Source organism: Mesoplodon bidens, assembly GCF_964165515.1.
Source record: "Mesoplodon bidens genome assembly, chromosome: 6".
In the NCBI taxonomy this organism is placed as follows: domain Eukaryota; kingdom Metazoa; phylum Chordata; class Mammalia; order Artiodactyla; family Ziphiidae; genus Mesoplodon; species Mesoplodon bidens.
Window position 1 is genome coordinate 21,210,180 of NC_138162.1, and position 17,376 is coordinate 21,227,555.

At 50.9% G+C, this 17,376-nt stretch overlaps 2 protein-coding genes across 8 annotated transcripts; both read right to left on the bottom strand.

Moving 5' to 3' along the window:
• Positions 1-101: 101 nt before the first annotated feature.
• Positions 102-7,868, bottom strand: PIGO (phosphatidylinositol glycan anchor biosynthesis class O). 6 transcript variants are annotated; one of them, XM_081237788.1, is made up of 11 exons: positions 7,825-7,868; positions 6,538-7,078; positions 5,793-5,962; positions 5,480-5,619; positions 4,661-4,820; positions 4,270-4,449; positions 2,495-4,019; positions 1,718-1,921; positions 1,286-1,500; positions 602-672; positions 102-448 (listed from the first exon to the last, which is right to left on the bottom strand). In XM_081237788.1, the coding sequence occupies exons 2-11, from the start codon at positions 7,046-7,048 to the stop codon at positions 187-189; spliced, it is 3,438 nt and encodes a 1,145-aa protein (XP_081093914.1). In that variant the 5' UTR covers positions 7,049-7,078; positions 7,825-7,868; the 3' UTR covers positions 102-186. The 6 variants fall into 6 exon arrangements, 5 of the variants coding, with proteins under 5 accessions (XP_081093914.1, XP_081093918.1, XP_081093915.1 ...); XM_081237792.1 differs by having other exon boundaries at positions 5,480-5,603; positions 5,793-5,936; positions 6,538-7,049; positions 7,825-7,865; XM_081237789.1 differs by having other exon boundaries at positions 6,538-7,049; positions 7,825-7,861.
• A 5,482-nt stretch (positions 7,869-13,350) lies between these two features.
• Positions 13,351-16,654, bottom strand: STOML2 (stomatin like 2). 2 transcript variants are annotated; one of them, XM_081237746.1, is made up of 10 exons: positions 16,535-16,651; positions 16,159-16,296; positions 15,590-15,689; positions 15,414-15,472; positions 15,221-15,322; positions 14,936-15,070; positions 14,632-14,776; positions 14,432-14,511; positions 14,050-14,178; positions 13,351-13,631 (listed from the first exon to the last, which is right to left on the bottom strand). In XM_081237746.1, exons 1-10 carry the CDS (start codon positions 16,577-16,579, stop codon positions 13,494-13,496), a joined length of 1,071 nt encoding a protein of 356 aa, XP_081093872.1. In that variant the 5' UTR covers positions 16,580-16,651; the 3' UTR covers positions 13,351-13,493. The 2 variants fall into 2 exon arrangements, with proteins under 2 accessions (XP_081093872.1, XP_081093873.1); XM_081237747.1 differs by lacking the exon at positions 14,050-14,178 and having other exon boundaries at positions 16,535-16,654.
• Positions 16,655-17,376: the final 722 nt, after the last annotated feature.

Here is a 17,376-nt window from a genome sequence, read left to right on the forward strand (position 1 = left end):
TCCATAAGACGGCTGATCCCATCTGTGCCTGAATGAGGGGAGACTGACCCTCCTATCCCCTACAGGACAATGGGGGCTCCCCCACACCTCAGACACACATATTTACATCATTATTTTATTCCACTTCGGAGGCAGCCCCTCAGTCCCTCAGATGTATCCAAAGCAGGAGTTACGGATTAGGCTCCACTATGATTTTGAATTATAAAATAATGAAGTCCCAGATGCCAATAGATCCTGGCTGCATGGTGGTAAGAGGTGTGACTGAGCCTCTCTTGCAGATGATCCAGCACCCGTATAGACCAGGCTAGATTGTTCTCCAGCTTTCTGCTGGGCCAGAACTAACTGCCTGAACCAGGAGCTCACAGCACCATCCACTCGCATGACCAAAGCTATGCCCAGGCAAAGTCCCACGCTGCTCACAATGAAGCCCATGGCCTCAAAAATGAACCTGCAAAGAAAGGTCGAGAATCTCAAAGGACACAGACAGGAGGTCTAGAGCCTTTTCCCTGCTGAGGCAAAACCTTGTCCACTCTGGATGTTCACTGTTTGCTCCAAGCTTCACCCTCCCCCACACCAATACTTCTCAAGCAAATCCACTCACTTGGGGGCAAACACCTTCCAGACCATGAGATGCCTGCGGAGGATGGAGGCTGCCAAGGCACAGGCCAAAATCTAAGGGAAGAGAGGAGGGGTCAAGTTATTTAGGAAGGGGAGGAGGAAGCAGGTCAAACAGAGAATTGCTGCAGGTCCCTGTGAAGAATGGAAGGGGAAGGAAAGTAGTGTGACTGTCAGTGGAAAAAAACCCTGGGCTAGGAGTTAGGAGACCTAATTCTTTTCCTGGCCCAGCCACGACTTGCAGTGTGACCTTGGGCAAGCACTATTCACCTGTGCCGCTGACACTCAGGCTCTGCCTCCCAGGGTGGAGGGAATGTCAGAGTCACACCTTCTGCCTCTGAAGGAAAGGAAGATCAATGATCACAGATTGGGAAAGAATCCTGGCCATCACCTCAGCTCTTCCAGTCTGTCCACTAATGGAGTAATCCCTAGATGCAACCATCAGGTCCAGATCTAACTTGTAGAGAGGAAACAATCCGAGACTAGGATGAAGGAGACCCAGGTTCAAGTCTTAATACTGCCATTTGAGGCCACTGGCCTTTGGGCAATCACTTCACTTATCTATACCTCAGTCAAGGCTCTCTCCTAGGGTTTTGGCAAAGTGTGAAAGAATGTGATGTACATGCATGAGAAAAGATCACTAACTCCATGATCTCTCCCCTGCACCTACCTGAATACCAAGGACAAAGAGGTACTTGAGGCCCAGCTGCAGCAGCGCTGCATTGAAGTGGTGAGGCGCATCCCGGAGCCGCATCTCCATCAGTGGCTCCTCCTCCTCCTCAGGCCTGACTCTGGCCTCAGCTTCATTCCCTGGGGGCTGCCGCCTCTTCCGGGGCCCTTGACTCTCACAGAGAAAGGGCCAGAGCAGGAGCAATGGGCAACCTACTGCCTCAGAGGAAGGCAGCGCTAGAATCAATGGAGGACCCAGGGACCAGGCCACCCTGGCCCCCAACTACCCTAGTTGGCTCAGCCTCCAATTAGCAAAGGCCAAGGGGTGCCAAAGATCTAACAAAATCACATTTCCCCACTCAAATCCTGGGGTTTCCTTTCCTTCCACGAAGCCAGAGTAAACAATGGAAGCAAGGGAGGAATGAGGAGGTACCTGCAAAGAGGATATGGGAGGCAAAGGTGTTGGTTCCCACCAGCAAAGCAGACAGCCAGGTAAAGTCATGGCCCTCTGGGACTCCCACGAAGGCAGCATGCCAATGGATAGCTGGAAAGACGGGCTGGTGACCCGTGGAATAGAAGGTCTGTGTTGCCATGAAGGCCCAAGCAGAGACTGCCTGCCAAGGCACAGTAAAAGGACCTGGGGGAAGAGATATGCCTCTTTACAGTCACATCCCACTCCCTAACCCACAGCCCACTGCCCCAAGATCATACACACCTACTACCTCAGTGCTGTCTCTTACACACGAGCGTGCCCATCACTCCAAGCTTCTAACAGTCAACACTCTGTTATTCTAATTCCCTCTGTGGCACAAAGCCCCACTGCTCTAACCTGTGGTCAACCTCTTTCTCTCATATACACACAGCTCACTGTGAGTGGTGAATATACGCATAATTCACCACCCTCATCACTGGAGAATTAGGAAATGCGCTCACGAGGATGCAGCATTTCCATAAGAATTGAGTCTTGGAGTACTGTTTGTCTCCCTCCTCCATGAACCCTGCTGGCCCTGAAAGCCAATGGGAGGGATCAGTTAGCTTGGCTACAGCAGATAAAAGAGACAGGACATCAGGAAGACCCTCTCAACTGTTGGGGCGTGAGACCCTGTATCAAGGTGAAGAACCTGAGGAGCGACACCTCCCTGAAAATAAGAGGGGCTGAATTCACATCACTACTGTCCTTGGATGAATCAGGGCTGAGATCTGTATTTACCAGGGGTGGTGATGGGTATCCCAGCAGCAAGCAGATGCAGGAGAAGGAAGCTCTGCAGAAACAGAAGCAGGAACACAAGGCTAATGCGCTCTGCATGCAATAGCAGAAGTGGAAAAGCCAAGAGGGTGAGGGCCGTGACCATAGCAGCTGAGTAGACACTCCCCAACTGATAGGCGGCCACCGTCAGGGGGCCCTGAGATTTGGTCCTCTCTAGCCGGCCCCGGAACTCCTCCTGCATGTGTCGGTAGATTTGAGGAACCACATAATCCAGGTCAGCCTGAGAAGTTGGGGGGCCTGAGAAGGGAGTGAGGACAGTCCTGGTCCGTGGAGCACCCGCTGCAGCTTTCACCAGCACCGTCACAGGCCTCCAGAGCAGCAGCATGAGCCCTGAAGCAGCCAACCCGGCCACAGCCCTAGGTAACATAACTGATGCCCCAGCGACCAGGGCCCGGAGACGTGGGGGTGCTTCATCCGCCCCTGATGCCAAGGCCCAGTAGGCGGCAGTGCCTAGTCCCATCAGCGGCAGCCCCCAGCGCACAAAGAGCACAGGGGGCTCAGGGCTCTTGAGATTACCATAGCGGCGAAGCCACAGGCGCACGGCAGCTAACAGGGCCGCCAGCGCCCCCACACAAGCTCCATACCACACATTCTTGGCTCGACCACCCACCATGGATGCCAGGGGACTCAGCCAGGGAGAGGAGCTGCAAGCAGGCGTCTCTTCAGGGCAGCGATGAAAAAGCCCAGCTAGCCTTATACATAAAAGCAACCCAACTCCAAGCCCCAGGGCATGCGTGCCATTGTGACGTGGGGGGCCTGCCGGGGTCAGAAAGCCAAGGCGAGGTAGTGTGAGTAGCTTAGGTGGCAGCAGCTTGCCCTCCCAGTGAAGCTGGGCAACCAGGAGCAAGATGAGTGAGATCAAAAGGAAGGGGGCGGCCCTGGCCTCGGCTATAACAAAGCTATCAGAGAAAAAACCAGCAAAGCGAATGAGCAGGAGTAACAGGACAGGCCCAGGCATGGGAAGCAGGGCTGCCAGGGGCCTCTTAGCTCCCCAGCCAGCCCAGGCTTTCCACAGAAAAGGCAGAAGTGAGCCCACTGCAGCCATGGCCCCTAGAACCACTGAATCCAGCTTCAGCCCAGTAGTTGCCAGGAGTCCAGCACACACAACGGCCCCAGTCAAACCCCAGGCCATGGGTATTAGGAGAGGGCGGAAATAGAAGCCTGGAGATGTTGCCCCCTGGGATACCAGTAGGCAAAGAAAGCAGGTAGCAGCCAAGAGAGCAGCACCCCCTGCCATGCGGACCAGAGAAAAACGAGCCCAAGACTCAATGCACATGGCCCGAACTCCCCGCAGGAACTGCTGCAGCTCAGTAATCACAGTCTGTAGCGCTGCCTCAGCCCCCTGGGGGCTCTGCAGAAGCCGCTGGTAGTCAGCAGAAGCTTTGGAGAAGAGGTGCTGCAGTCGATGAAGCTCCTTAACTTGGAGGTCCTGAGCAGCAGTTGAGTAGGTGTGAAGAAATCGGGACACCTGGCAGAAAAGATCAGAGACCAAGGGGAAAAGCTCAGAGACGTGTGAAGTGGGACACAGACAAGGACAAGTATTACCATATGGGGTACCTAGAAATCAGGGACCCAAACTCCGTCCAGGACAGGGAGAGAGGGCGTACTTGGCTATGGAATGTGATATTAAGACTGAACAAAGCACAGCAGAGTGGGTCATTATGCTTCTCCCACGCTCAACCTAACTCTGTCACCTGGAAGCCCAGCCCATTACCTACCTGCTGGGCATTGAGATGGAGAGCTGAGGCTTGGGCCAGAGTAGAAGAGTGAGGCTGGGCGTCTTCAACCTCTGAGAACACCTCAGCTATCACCTCCCCGATGTTCCCAAATGGGATGGGCAGGCCCAACAGCAGGGCCAGCGTAGGCACAATGCTGATTTGAGGAATTACCTCTGGCTCCTAGAGAACAAGGACAGGGGTCAACGGGTTCAACAAAGAGCTGAGGTCAGTGTTTAGGATGGAAGACATAGGGGCCTAGGTAGGAAATAAGAATGGGGGATGCCCAGGGTTATGAATTTGGGGGTTTAAAATGGAGGGATCCACAAGGATGCTACGATTATGATGTGGATTGAATAGCGGGAAACCACACAAAGCACACCTCAGGCCTCACCTCTGGTGGGGCACTGGGGAAGAGGGCTGTGGGACTATACAGAAAAAGTGCAGCTGAGGTCTCCAGCTCACTGTCCCCTCCATGGTTCCCACTCGTGGTCATCCCATGGTCCCCAGTCACTACCAGCAGTGTGTCATTCTCCAGACGCTCCACGAGTCCCCTGGGGGCCAAGAAATGTGTCAGGAGGTAGGGATAAAGATTGTTCTCAGGGACTTCCCTGGTGACGCAGTGGTTAAGAATCCACCTGCCAATGCAGGGGACACAGGTTCGAGCCCTGGTCCGGGAAGATCCCATATGCCGCAGAGCAACTAAGCCTGTGCACCACAACTACTGAGCGTGCGCTCTAGAGCCTGCAAGCCACAACTACTGAAGCCCACGTGCCTAGAACCCATGCTCCGCAACAAGAGAAGCCACTGCAATGAGAAGTCCGTGCACCGCAATGAAGAGTAGCCCCTGCTTGCCGCAACTAGAGAAAGCCCGCGCGCAGCAACAAAGACCCAACGCAGCCAAAAATAAATAAATAAATTACTTAATTAAAAAAAATCTTTTTCTCAGGGGCCCATTTACCCCCAACCATAACTTCCACTAGTAAGGCCTAGACCTCTGGCAAAAAAACAACTCTTCAGTCATAACCCTACTGCCCAAAATCACATGCTAAGTTACTCAAAACAGATGAGGCCCCTAGCTTCAGAAAAAGACCTAGAGAAGACAGAATTCAGCCAAGTAGGAGTTCCAAATAAAGATTTTTTTCTCTTGGGACCATATATTATGAGATTCTCAGACACAAACGCACTCCCCCAGCCAATATCCCACACTCACTGGATCACTTGGTCCATTTGGCTAAGTTTCTTGGCCATTTCAGGATGATGAGGGCCATGCTTGTGGCCACAGTGATCCACACCCAGGAAGTGAGTAATCAGCACATCCCATTCACCACTGTCCACTGTGAAGGAGAGAACCTGAGCACAAGGGACTGAGGCCCACTCCTCAACCCCAGCCAGGCTCTGATGCTCCTATGTCCAGGGGCAGAAGCCCAGGCCACTGCATCCATGGGAGGTTCAGAACTTGTGGACTGACGTAGCCCTCCCCAGCTCCCAGTCTTAGTCAGGCCTGCCTCTGGCCCCGTGCTCACTGGTTGGGTAGAGGTGTTCCAGGATACCATTGTCCACTGTGTGTAGGTCTCTAACATCGAAGGACGGGAAAAAGAAAGCTTGGGAGAAAGCTCCAGGAAAAAGATCGTTCCAGGTTTCATCTCCCATGAAGACCACACGCCTTCCTGCAGGGACATGAGTGGGTCACAGCCTGAGCAGGAGTCAGGAGAGGGGGAAGAGGAGAGGCCTTTTAAAGATCTATCAGAAATCCCAACCATGCACTCTAAGGCACAGCAGTTCCATCCAACAACTCTTTATCCTTTAAGGCCTAAACTGTTCTGCCAGGAAGCTTTCCCTGGTCACCGTACTCCACCCAGACCTCTTACTACTTATTCCTATAAAAAGCTCTGCTAGTCCCCAGCCCCTGGTTACCTCTGCTGCTCTATTTTTCCTGGGTACATATTGCTTTTTCCCAGTCAGTGAGTGGACAGGGCCTGGACCCTCTGCTCTCTTCTCCACGCTTTTGAAAATACCAGACCCACATCTTCTTTTTGTCTCTCCCCTGCCCCTTTACTGAGAGCTCGCCCAAAGTAAAACCAATACCCCACGCAGATTAGAAACGCCAGGACAGAGCCTGGACCTGAGCTCCCTACACACAGAGCCAGGGTCTCTTTCTCCTTCCTGTACTCCTAGACAAGCACGCAGTTGGGCACCCAAAGTTCTGGCTCTCTGACGTCTAAAGAAATTTGCCAAGGTACTCCTGGCCGCCAAAGAGGCCCGACTAACCTGTACTGGTAAGCTGCTTCACGAGATTGTCTTCCGCTATGGCGTAGCTGGCAAAATTACTGCCAGCGTCAATAAAGGTAGGTAGTGAGCCGGTGGTGAGGGCCTTGAGGCGCTGCATGGTGGTGGTCGGGGGGTCAACCTTGGACCGGTAAAGCCTGGCATGGTGGGGCTGAATTTCCAGGATCCTCTGCAAGAAGCCCAGTTTGCCCAGGAAAGGTAGGGAGACGGGAGGCTCCCCAGAAACATGTGAGAGCTGGGGCTGGGCAAAGTCAAATCGCAGAGCGTCTATCAGCACCAGCACAAGCCGGGAGAATCGGGAAGCCATCCAGCAGGCCCCGGGCTCCCCTCGGCTCCCCCATGGCAGGGACCCAGGGCCTGGGGGCTCTTGGCAGCTGCTATGGTTGGTGAGCTCCAAACGGGTGAGCAGGAAGCCACTGGTGAAGAGAGCAATGCCGGCGTAGAAGAGGAAGCCCACCCAGGCCAGGAAGAGCAGCACTGAGATCTTCCGCATCCTGGTGGTGGCGGGGGAGGGAATTCATAACTGTGAGGCAAAGAACCAGCAGATAGTCTAGTCTCTCAATACAAAGCCCAGCTAGAATCACCTCCTCTTGGAAGCCTTCCAGAAGATAAACAGTCCCATAACCAACCCAATGCAATGTTCCTCTCCACCAGTTATACCAGAGTTTCTGAAGGCGAGGTGCGCAGACTATGGGCATCAACCTGGAGCAGCTGTATTAAAATGGTGATTTCCAGGCGCCACCCCAGATCCCCTGAATCAGGATCTTCGGGGGTGGAGCATAGGAATTTGTACGCCAGGAGATCCTAATGATGGAAAACACAGCCCACGAGAGAAACTTATTCCAAGTGGTACACGGCTTTGTGACAGCCCGTTTCTCCGCTCTCCTCGCCAATTTCAACACCCCTGCAGTGGCCAGGGCTCGCAGCCGCAGGGCAATCCCGGCCAGGCTGATGGCGCCGCCTGGCGGGGACCCAGGGGACGAAGGGAAGGAGTCCTACTCCGCTTCCGGACAGCCAGGATCGCCAGGAGACCAGAAGCGCGACCTCCCCGGCGCAGCAGGGCAGAGGTGCGAGGTCTTGAGGCAGTTGGGCCTCGCTGGGACCCAGACGTCCGGATGGCTCTGTCACCTCAGGTGGCTACCCGGCCTCCGGCTGGGCACCCTGACCTGGGTACGGGGACCGCTAGACTGCGAGCTCTGAGTGGGGTGGAAAGGTCCCTAAATTCAGGCAAAAGCGAGCGCAAGGGGATTTGGGGAGACCCCGGCTCACCTTGAATGGCGCCCGGAAGTGCAGCGTCGGCGCCTGCGGCCTGGCACCACAGAGGTGCGTGCGCCGGCTAGAGCGACCCTCGGGGGTCCCGATCGCCATCTGCTGGCTCCCCCGAGGAAGTTCGGCAAGGAACGCCAGGCTGGCCAGAGACGGGAGTTTGATGGGAGAGTATAGTAATTTAGAACTGGGGACAAGGCACTAAACTAGAAGAGTTCAGGGAGCCACTGTCCATTCTTGGTTAAGACTAAGATCTAAGCCTCTGGAACCAAACTTAGCTTGAATCCTAGCCCTGCCACTCACTGTCACTATTGGGCATTACCTCATCTGTAAAATAGGGATAATATTTATTTCCCCCTTTTTGCCAAGTTGACTCCAACTGATAGATTTTATTATTCACCTTTCCAAGGATGAATCTTACAACTCAGTAATAAGACAATCCAATTCAAAAATGGGCAAAGAGGCACAAAATTGTAAATCAACTATATTTCAATTAAAAAAAATTTTTTTAATGAGCAAAGCATCTGAATAGACACTTCTCCAAAGAAGGCTTTTTTTTTATATATAGATCAATGGAACAGGATAGAAAGCCCAGATATAAACCCACGCACATATGGTCACCTTATCTTTGATAAAGGAGGCAGGAATGTACAGTGGAGAAAGGACAGACTCTTCAATAAGTGGTGCTGGGAAAACTGGACAGGTACATGTAAAAGTATGAGATTAGATCACTCCCTAACACCATTCACAAAAGTAAGCTCAAAATGGATTAAAGACCTAAATGTAAGGCCAGAAACTATCAAACTCTTAGAGGAAAACATGGGCAGAACACTCTATGACATAAATCACAGCAAGATCCTTTTTGACCCACCTCCTAGAGAAATGGAAATAAAAACAAAAATAAACAAATGGGACCTAATGAAACTTAAAAGCTTTTGCACAGCAAAGGAAACCATAAACAAGACCAAAAGACAACCCTCAGAATGGGGGAAAATATTTGCAAATGAAGCAGCTGAAAAAGGATTAACCTCCAAAACTAACAAGCAGCTCATGCACCTCAGTATCAGAAAAACAAACAACCCAATCCAAAAATGGGTGAGGACCTAAATAGACAGTTCTCAAAAGAAGATATACAGATTGCCAACAAACACATGAAAGGATGCTCAACATCACTAATAATTAGAGAAATGCAAATCAAAAACCACAATGCGGTATCACCTCACACCAGTCAGAATAGCCATCATCAAAAAATCTAGAAACAATAAATGCTGGAGAGGGTGTGGAGAAAAGGGAACACTCTTGCACTGCTGGTGGGAATGTGAATTGGTACAGCCACTTTGGAGAACAATATGGAGGTTTCTTAAAAAACTACAAATAGAACTACCATATGACCCAGCAATCCCACTACTGAGTATACCCTGGGAAAACCATAATTCAAAAAGAGTCATGTACCAAAATGTTCATTGCAGCTCTATTTACAATAGCCCAGAGATGGAAACAACCTAAGTGTCCATCATCGGATGAATGGATAAAGAAGATGTGGCACATATATACAATGGAATATTACTCAGCCATAAAAAGAAACGAAACTGAGCTATTTGTAATGAGGTGGATAGACCTAAAGTCTGTCATACAGAGTGAAGTAAGTCAGAAAGAGAAAGACATATACTGTATGCTAACACATATATATGGAATTTAAGAAAAAATGTCATGAAGAACCTAGGGGTAAAACAGGAATAAAGACACAGACCTACTTGAGAATGGACTTGAGGATATGGGGAGGGGGAAGGGTAAGCTGTGACAAAGCGAGAGAGAGGCATGGACATATATACAGTACCAAACGTAAGGTAGATAGCTAGTGGGAAGCAGCCGCATAGCACAGGGAGATCAGCTCGGTGCTTTGTGACCGCCTGAGGGGAGGGATAGGGAGGGTGGGAGGGAGGGAAGGGAAGAGGGAAGGGCTATGGGAACAGATGTATATGTATAACTGATTCACTTTGTTATAAAGCAGAAACTAATACACAATTGTGAAGCAATTATACTCCAATAAAGTTGTAAAAAAAAAAAGAAGGCTTTAAAAAAATTTTGGCTGCGTTGGTCTTTGTTGCTGTGTGCGGGCTTTCTCTAGTTGCGGTGAGCGGGGGCCACTCTTCGTTGCAGTGTGCAGGCTTCTCTTTGCAGTGGCTTTCTTGTTGCGGAGCACGGGCTCTAGGCACGCAGGCTTCAGTAGCTGCAGCATGCGGGCTCAGTAGTTGTGGCATACGGGCTTAGTTGCTCTGCAGCATGTGGGATCTTCCCGGACCAGGGCTCGAACCCGTGTCCCCTGCCTTGGCCGGCGGATTCTTAACCACTTTGCCACCAGGGAAGTCCCAAAGAAAATATATGAATGAACAATTAACACATGAGAAGATGCTCAACATTATTAGCCATCAGGGAAATGCTGGAGATACCACTTCAAACACAGGAGGATGGCTATAATAAAAAAGATAAATAACAAGTATTGATGTGGGTGTGAAGAAATGTGAACCCTCATAAACTGCTGTTGGAATTGAAAAATGGTGCAGCAGCTTTTGAAAAGAAGTCTGGCAATTCTTCCAAAGGTTAAACGTAGAGCTACCATATGACCCAGCAATTCCACTTGTAGGTATATACCCAAGAGAAAAACGTGGCCACGCAAAAACTTGCACATGAAGGTTCATAGTAGCATTATCATAATAGCCAAAAGGTGGAAACAACCCAAATGGCCTTCACTGATAAATGGATGAACAAAATATGCTATATCTATACAATAGAATATTGTTTGGCCAATAAAAAGGATGACCTACTACAAGTGGTTACATGCAACTACATGAATGAAACTTAAAAACATGCTCACTAGAGGACTTCCATAGTGGTTCAGTGGCTAAGATTCCACGCTCCTGATGCAGGGGGCCCAGGTTCGATTCCTGGTCAGGGAACTAGATCCCACATGCCACAACTAGAGATCCTGCATGCTGCAATGAAGATCCCGTACGCGGCAACAAAGAGCCCGGGTGCCACAACTAAGACCTGGTACAGCCAAATAAATAAATATTAAAAAAAACCATGCTAAGTGAAAGAAGCCAATCACAAAATAGCATGTATTGTTCCATTTACATGAATATGTAAATCTACAGATACAGAAAGTAAATTAGTGGTTGTCTAGGGTTGAGGGGAGAGAGGAGTGACTACTAATGGGTACAGGGTTTTTTTGGTTTTGTTTTGTTTTGTTTTGTTTTTTTGCTGGCCTCTCACTGCTGTGGCCTCTCCCGTTGCGGAGCACAGGCTCCGGATGCGCAGGCCCAGCGGCCATGGCTCATGGGCCCAGCCGCTCGGCGGCATGTGGGATCTTCCCGGACCGGGGCACGAACCCATGTCCCCTGCATCGGCAGGCGGACTCTCAACCACTGCGCCACCAGGGAAGCCCCGGGTACAGGGGTTTTGTGGCGGGGTGGGGATGGGGAGCAGTGATGAAAATGTTCTAAATTGTGATGGTTGCCCAATTCTGTGAATATACTAGAAATTATTGAATTTACACTTTAAGCCGGTGAATCACATTATATGTGAATTATATCTCGGAAAAGCTACCATTTAAAACAAAACAAAAAAACCTCTCCAGTGGTTTCTCATCTCAGAGTAAAGCCTAAATTCTTGTAGTGGTTCTACATGGCCCTACAAATCTACACACTGACTCCCCACTTCCTTCTTTGATTCATCTAGCTGCCACTTGTTTCCTTAGCTCAGTTCCATCCACTGTAGTTGCTTTGCTCTTCACATTACAAGGCAGCCACGCTCTGCCTCAGGACCTTTGCATTTCCAACTCCTGTCAGCTTTATTCCCAGATGCCCAAATGGACCTTCCCCTCCTCATCTCCATATCTAAGCTTAAATGTACCATTAGTGAGGCTTCCTGTAACCCTCTACTCAATGTTACAGCCCCTCCTCTCAAGTTCCCCATCTCCCTTCCTTTCTTTACTTCCCTCTCTAGTACAACTCATCAGCATCTGAAATACTATACATCTTATTAATGATTTGTCCCTTCCAAATAGAATGTAAGCTCATTGAGAGTAGGGAATTTTGTTTTCTTTATTACTATATTCTCAGTGTCTGGCATATAGTTGGGATTCAATAAAATAATTAAAATGGATAAATGAATAAATTCTAATTCAGAAATACGTTGAAATATCCCTCCACCTTCATCCCCAAAGCCCCTTACCTATGTTCAGGCCTCACCACCCTCTCCAGGACCACTGAAGTAGCCTTCTTACTGTCCTTCCAGCCTCCCATCTCTCCTTCAAATCCCCTGACCACATCGTAGCAGGACAGCTCCATCTGAAACTCTGATGTGATTACCTTAATCTTCTTAAAATTCTTCATGGGAAGGGAAAAAACCCTTCATGCCCCCTGCTCCCCAGATAAAGTCCAAACACTTTCAGGACCCTATCTCCCTGAGATTTGGCCCCTGCCACAGAGTCACACCCCCTAACACCCCACCCATCAGCCACAGAGAACAACTCTGAATACTCCAACTTCTCTGGAGCCATGGGCCTTTGCATATTCCAGTCCCCAACCGTAGCCTGATGAAAGCATTGATTTTTCCAGCCTGAGCCCAATGTCCGAGTTGGTAACCTTGCTGCCCACAAAGTGACATGCTCCCCCCGCCAAGGATCCCTCAGCCAGAACTTTCCTCCACCTCAGCACTTATCACTTTGTAGCTCTGTTTCCTGTGAAAACAGGGACCATAGGATTTGGGTTCTTCTGTAACACTGAGCTTGGCACATGGTAGACATCATTAAATGTTTTTTTTTTGTTTTGTTTTTGTTTTTTTACACAGCAGTTTCTTATTAGTTATCCATTTTATACATATTAGTGTATACATGTCAATCCCAATCTTCCAATTCATCACACCACCACCTGCCCCCCGCCACTTTCCCCCCTTGGTGCCCATACGTTTGTTCTCTACATCTATCTCTATTTCTGCCCTGCAAACTGGTTCATCTGTACCATTTTTCTAAGTTCCACACATATGCGTTAATATACTGTATTTGTTTTTCTCTTTCTGTCTTACTTCACTCTGTATGAGTCTCTAGGTCCATCCACGTCTCTACAAATGACCCAATTTCGTTCCTTCTTATGGCTGAGCATTGAATGTTTTTGAATGAACGAATGAGTGTCCTCAGTCCCTGAGGACCCTTTGAGCGCTACTCTACCAGGACAGTCCTCTTTCCCATTAAAAAAACCCCCAACACCTGCTCAAATTCACAGCCCTACACTTAGCAAGAGGGGGGACTACACTCCTCAGCTGGCAGTTCAGTAGACATGTGGTTTAATTTTTCCACTGTATCCCACAGCTTCTCCTGAAGACAGGCAGGATGATTTCACTTCACATGACATTTAATCTTGCTCATGGAGGAATCAGTTCCCAAGACCTGACAGGACTGGAGGAGGCAGTGGTCATCCAAGGAGAACACCGGTGACTCTCCCAACTTCATTCCCCAATCAAAGAGGACAGTTTTGGTTTGCCATTGGTGACTTTATTACATGATTAAAGTTCAAATAAAAAAATAATAACCAAAATCTTGGCAGGGAGGCTAGAGCCAGAATCTGGGAGTGCTGCTTCCCTGTCCCCAGCCTCCCTGACCAAGCCCAGCTCCATTAACTCAGCTTGACTCGATCAAGTTCCTCATCAAGATTTGCATCTGTGCTCTGGACATCTCTGCTGCTCCTGCTGGAGACTGAGTCCTGGGCTCCTGGCACCGGGGCTTTGGTGAGGGCCCCATACACACCCATGGCCTGAGGAGAGGGACAGAGAGAGCCATGATGACACGTGGCAGAAGGCATAGCCCGACCCACCAACGGCTCAAAGGAAGAAGGTAGAGCCAGGGCCAGTAAGCTTGTTTTTCCTTTCTCTCTCTCAAGCCTGTCTTAAAAGCTTTGGAGTCGGTTCTAGGATTGTTACAAACTACCAGAGCAGGGTCACCCTCAAAATACTAATACAGGCATCTGCAAAAAAAAAAAAAAAAAAAAAAGAAAGATGTCTCAAGAGGTTCCCTATTGCTAGGGATGAGTGGGAGTGTCTCGTTCAGGGGATAAAGAGAGGTGTAAGTCTCAGGGCACTCTAGAGGACTCGACGGGGAAAGTGATGGTGGTGGTGGTAGCGTCTCAGTCTCTGGCATTGGTGCTCTATGCTGGGTCCTCAGGGCGCTCTAACCTGAGCCACCATACTGGTGACGTCGCCAGGGTTGGAGGGCAGCAGGATAGTGTTGGAGTCCTTGGCCAGTTTAGAGAATGCGCTGACATACTGCTCAGCCACAGTCAGTGAGGCTGCTGCATCTCCATTCTGTGGCCACAGGGAAGATAAACATCAGAGATCACAGACTTGGATGGGGGGTGTGGGGGGGTGGGGGGTGGGGGAGGAAAGGAAGTGGACAGAAATCAGGTTCCTAGAAAGAGGATATGCAGATCACAATACAAGAGATCATGTAATGTGGCTCAATGGAACCAAAAAGGCAGGAATTTCTCCCAAGGGTAGATAAGAGAACCTCTTCTACTGCCAATTCCGGATCCCCAATCCCACCTAGGGGGGCTCTCACATGTTGTGTCAGAGCTGCAGCCAGGACGCGAATAGCTTCAGCTTTAGCCTTGGCCTTGGCCAGAACTGCACTGGCCTCTCCTGGAAGAAAAGAGACAAAGCTTGACCTATGAGGTCAGGGTACCCCAAAAGCTCCTGTCCCAGTACCAAGCCTCAAAGGTCCATACCCGGTTCATCACTCAGCCTCTACCCTCTGCTGACCTGCTGCCTGATTTATTTGTTCAGCCTTTTCTGCCTCAGAGGCCAGGATCTGTGCCTGCTTCTTCCCCTCTGCCACGTTGATAGCCGACTCTCGAGTCCCCTCAGACTCTAGAACTGTGGCCCGTTTCCGCCGCTCTGCCTCCACCTAGAAGCCCCCAGCAAGCCCCATCAACAAGAAACCAGAGTAAAAGTAAACTCTTACACAGACCTGCAATTGTACCCATCACAACAGGGAAGGGAGTCCAGGGCCCTATGCAACTGGAGCATCCTGAAGTACTCTACCCTGTCCCTCTCTGGCCCCCACCTGCATCTGCATGGACTCTTTCACCCGGGGTGGCACATGGATATCCTTGATCTCATAACGGAGGCAGCGGATGCCCCAGCAGTCGGCAGCCTGGTTGATAGCATCCACGATGTTAGCATTCAGGGACTCCCGCTCCTGGAGGAAGAAAGGTGTAAGCTCCATGGCCTCCACCCAACCTTCAGGGGGCTAAACTGAGAAGGTCCTGGAACTGATCCCCAGAACAGAAAGGACTGAGAGTGCCAGGTATGTGTCTTCAAACCTTAACTCTGGCTCAGATCCCCTTACCCGGAAGACTTTGTCCAGAGAGAGTTTGCCGAGCTCTGATCTCATGGTTGTCTGAGCTAGCTGGGTGACAGCGTACTCAGGGTCCTCCACACCATAGCTTGCCTGCAAGGGGCATGGATAGTGTCAGGAGCTTGCATGCAGGATTTTAGGGAGGAGAGCAACTCAGGAGCTGAATAAAGCAGAGGGCAGATACCTTGTAAGGGTCCATTATGCGCAGGTAAAGAACTCCATCGATTTGCAGAGTTACATTGTCTGTAGGTGCAGGAGCAGGAGAGAAAGGAGGTCAGGCCTCCAGGTCCCAGTCAGCTCTTTCTCCTGCCACCACATCCTAATGGCCTCAGAGCACCCATGTCACCCCGCACGCCTCACCAAGAGTCACGGCAGACTGCTCAGGCACGTTGATGACAATTTCCTTGAGACTCTGCACATATCGGATCCGGTCTAACACAGGGATGAGGATATTCAAGCCCTGGGAAGAGGAGTCACAGGTCTTCAGAAGGATGGGGGGCTGTAGGGTTGAGATTGAAGCTAGGCCTGGAGTGGGTAGGGAATCAACATAGATTCTGCCCAGAAAAACAGAAGGCTTGGGGTGTCACTGGTACGTAAGAATGTAAGGATAGGAATGTAAGGCTGGATCTCTGAATGGAAGGGACAGTCAAGGAGATAGGAGCCAGCAGAGTAGCCTTTTCCATGCAGACAGGTGGAGCTGAGAGGATTAATAGAAGAGATTCCTAACGTGGAGCCTGTGGGATGCTAGTGCAATGGGAAAAGGTGGTAAGATGGGTATGACCGTCAGCAGTCTGGGCACTGCCAGGTCTGGCCTGGGGTGTCAGAAGCCAAAGGTGAAGGCAGGCCCCAACGAGGTCTCACCCCATTCCCCCATGTCGTGAGGGAATTGGGATTCAGGCTGGCCCGGGATGGGCAGAAGAAGTTCTCACAGGCTCCAGGATGCGGTGGAATCGGCCCATTCGCTCCACCACCCAAGCCTCCTGCTGCGGCACAAACAGCACCACGGTGTTTCGGGGCAATCCAGAGGAGGCGCGGCGCGCAGCGCGGCCAGAAGCCTGCACGGAGCCCTAAAGGGAAGACGAGGATTAGCAGAGACCCAGTCGACCGGGCACCCCGCCCCTCTCGGTGCCTGTCCCGGAGGCATGTCCCTAAACCGCGATCCTAAAGGGTTCTCGGAAAGGAACTCAGGCGAGTACCATACCTCCGATTCCAGTTCTCTCCCCACACTTAGAATCTGGCCCCTTCCCAGCTGAAAACCCAGGTGATCTCTGGCCCGACCCTTAGAAAAGGATGCCTTGCACTCACCCTCAGCAAAAGGGCCCCAGAACCCCGCACCGCGCGCGCCAGCATTTCCCACTGCCACAGCGGCCTCCGGAACCAACGAGACGCGGAGCAGAGCGGTCGCTCTAGATGCCCGGACCCGAGCCTTTCCTCCCGTATTTCCACTCCCCCGGATGTACTTCCGGCCTTCCCTTCCCCCTTCCACACTCAGCCAATCAGCGTTACTCGGCAGAAGCGTGCTGATTACTCGGCAGAAGCGTGCTCCCAGTTGGTCGCTGGGAGACGCAGACTTTCTAGAGAGGGCTCAAGGCTCGAGCTTGTTCTTGTTCTAGCTGCTCAAGCCCAAGATCCCGAACACGGTGACCAAATGGAGGCTACTTTTCGCGTGCAGGTGTCCCAGAAAAGCTTCCAACAGAATTCTTTATCCCCACTGGAGACTCAGTTTACCCTTCTGAGCGTATAATCGCCCCCGTCTTTCACCATAGCGACGAGCGATTGGAGCTGACTCATTGCCGTGGTTGCCATAGTGACATTCTCTGGTAGTCCTGCTGTGCCGTACCCAGCCCTCCCCCTGGGGACCGACCCCATTCCCGTTACCATGGTGACTGGGCCTAACACTGCCCGGTGATTGGACTGAGGTTTCCCCCTCCCCTCTTTTCCCAAGGCATCATAGCTTTTTCTTCCTCTACCCCGTCAGGGTCTATCAGGCCCAGGTTCCCTCGCATACAGAGTCCAGCACAGAGCCCCAACATTCAGCCTTCTCTGGAGCATGTCACCCTGCACACATCTCCGATGCTCTGTCACATCCATTAGGAGACTTGCACAGTCACCCTCATTTTACATATCAGAGCACTGAAGCTCAGAGG

Bases quoted from the DNA above. Each gene is read 5' to 3' on its own strand.
- PIGO (XM_081237788.1), bottom strand. From the start codon at position 7,048: ATGCGGAAGATCTCAGTGCTGCTCTTCCTGGCCTGGGTGGGCTTCCTC. The intron at 5,963-6,537 runs GTTAGTCGGGCC...ACTCCTGCTCAG, and splicing joins GAAGCAGCTTACCAGTACAG to GCTGTGACCCACTCATGTCC. The intron at 673-1,285 runs GTAGGTGCAGGG...CTCTTCCCTTAG, and splicing joins TCTTTGTCCTTGGTATTCAG to ATTTTGGCCTGTGCCTTGGC.
- STOML2 (XM_081237746.1), bottom strand. From the start codon at position 16,579: ATGCTGGCGCGCGCGGTGCGGGGTTCTGGGGCCCTTTTGCTGAGG. The intron at 15,690-16,158 runs GTGAGAACTTCT...TCCTCTTCCCAG, and splicing joins TCCACCGCATCCTGGAGCCT to GGCTTGAATATCCTCATCCC. The intron at 14,512-14,631 runs GTCAGCAGAGGG...CTTTTCTTCCAG, and splicing joins ACAAATAAATCAGGCAGCAG to GAGAGGCCAGTGCAGTTCTG.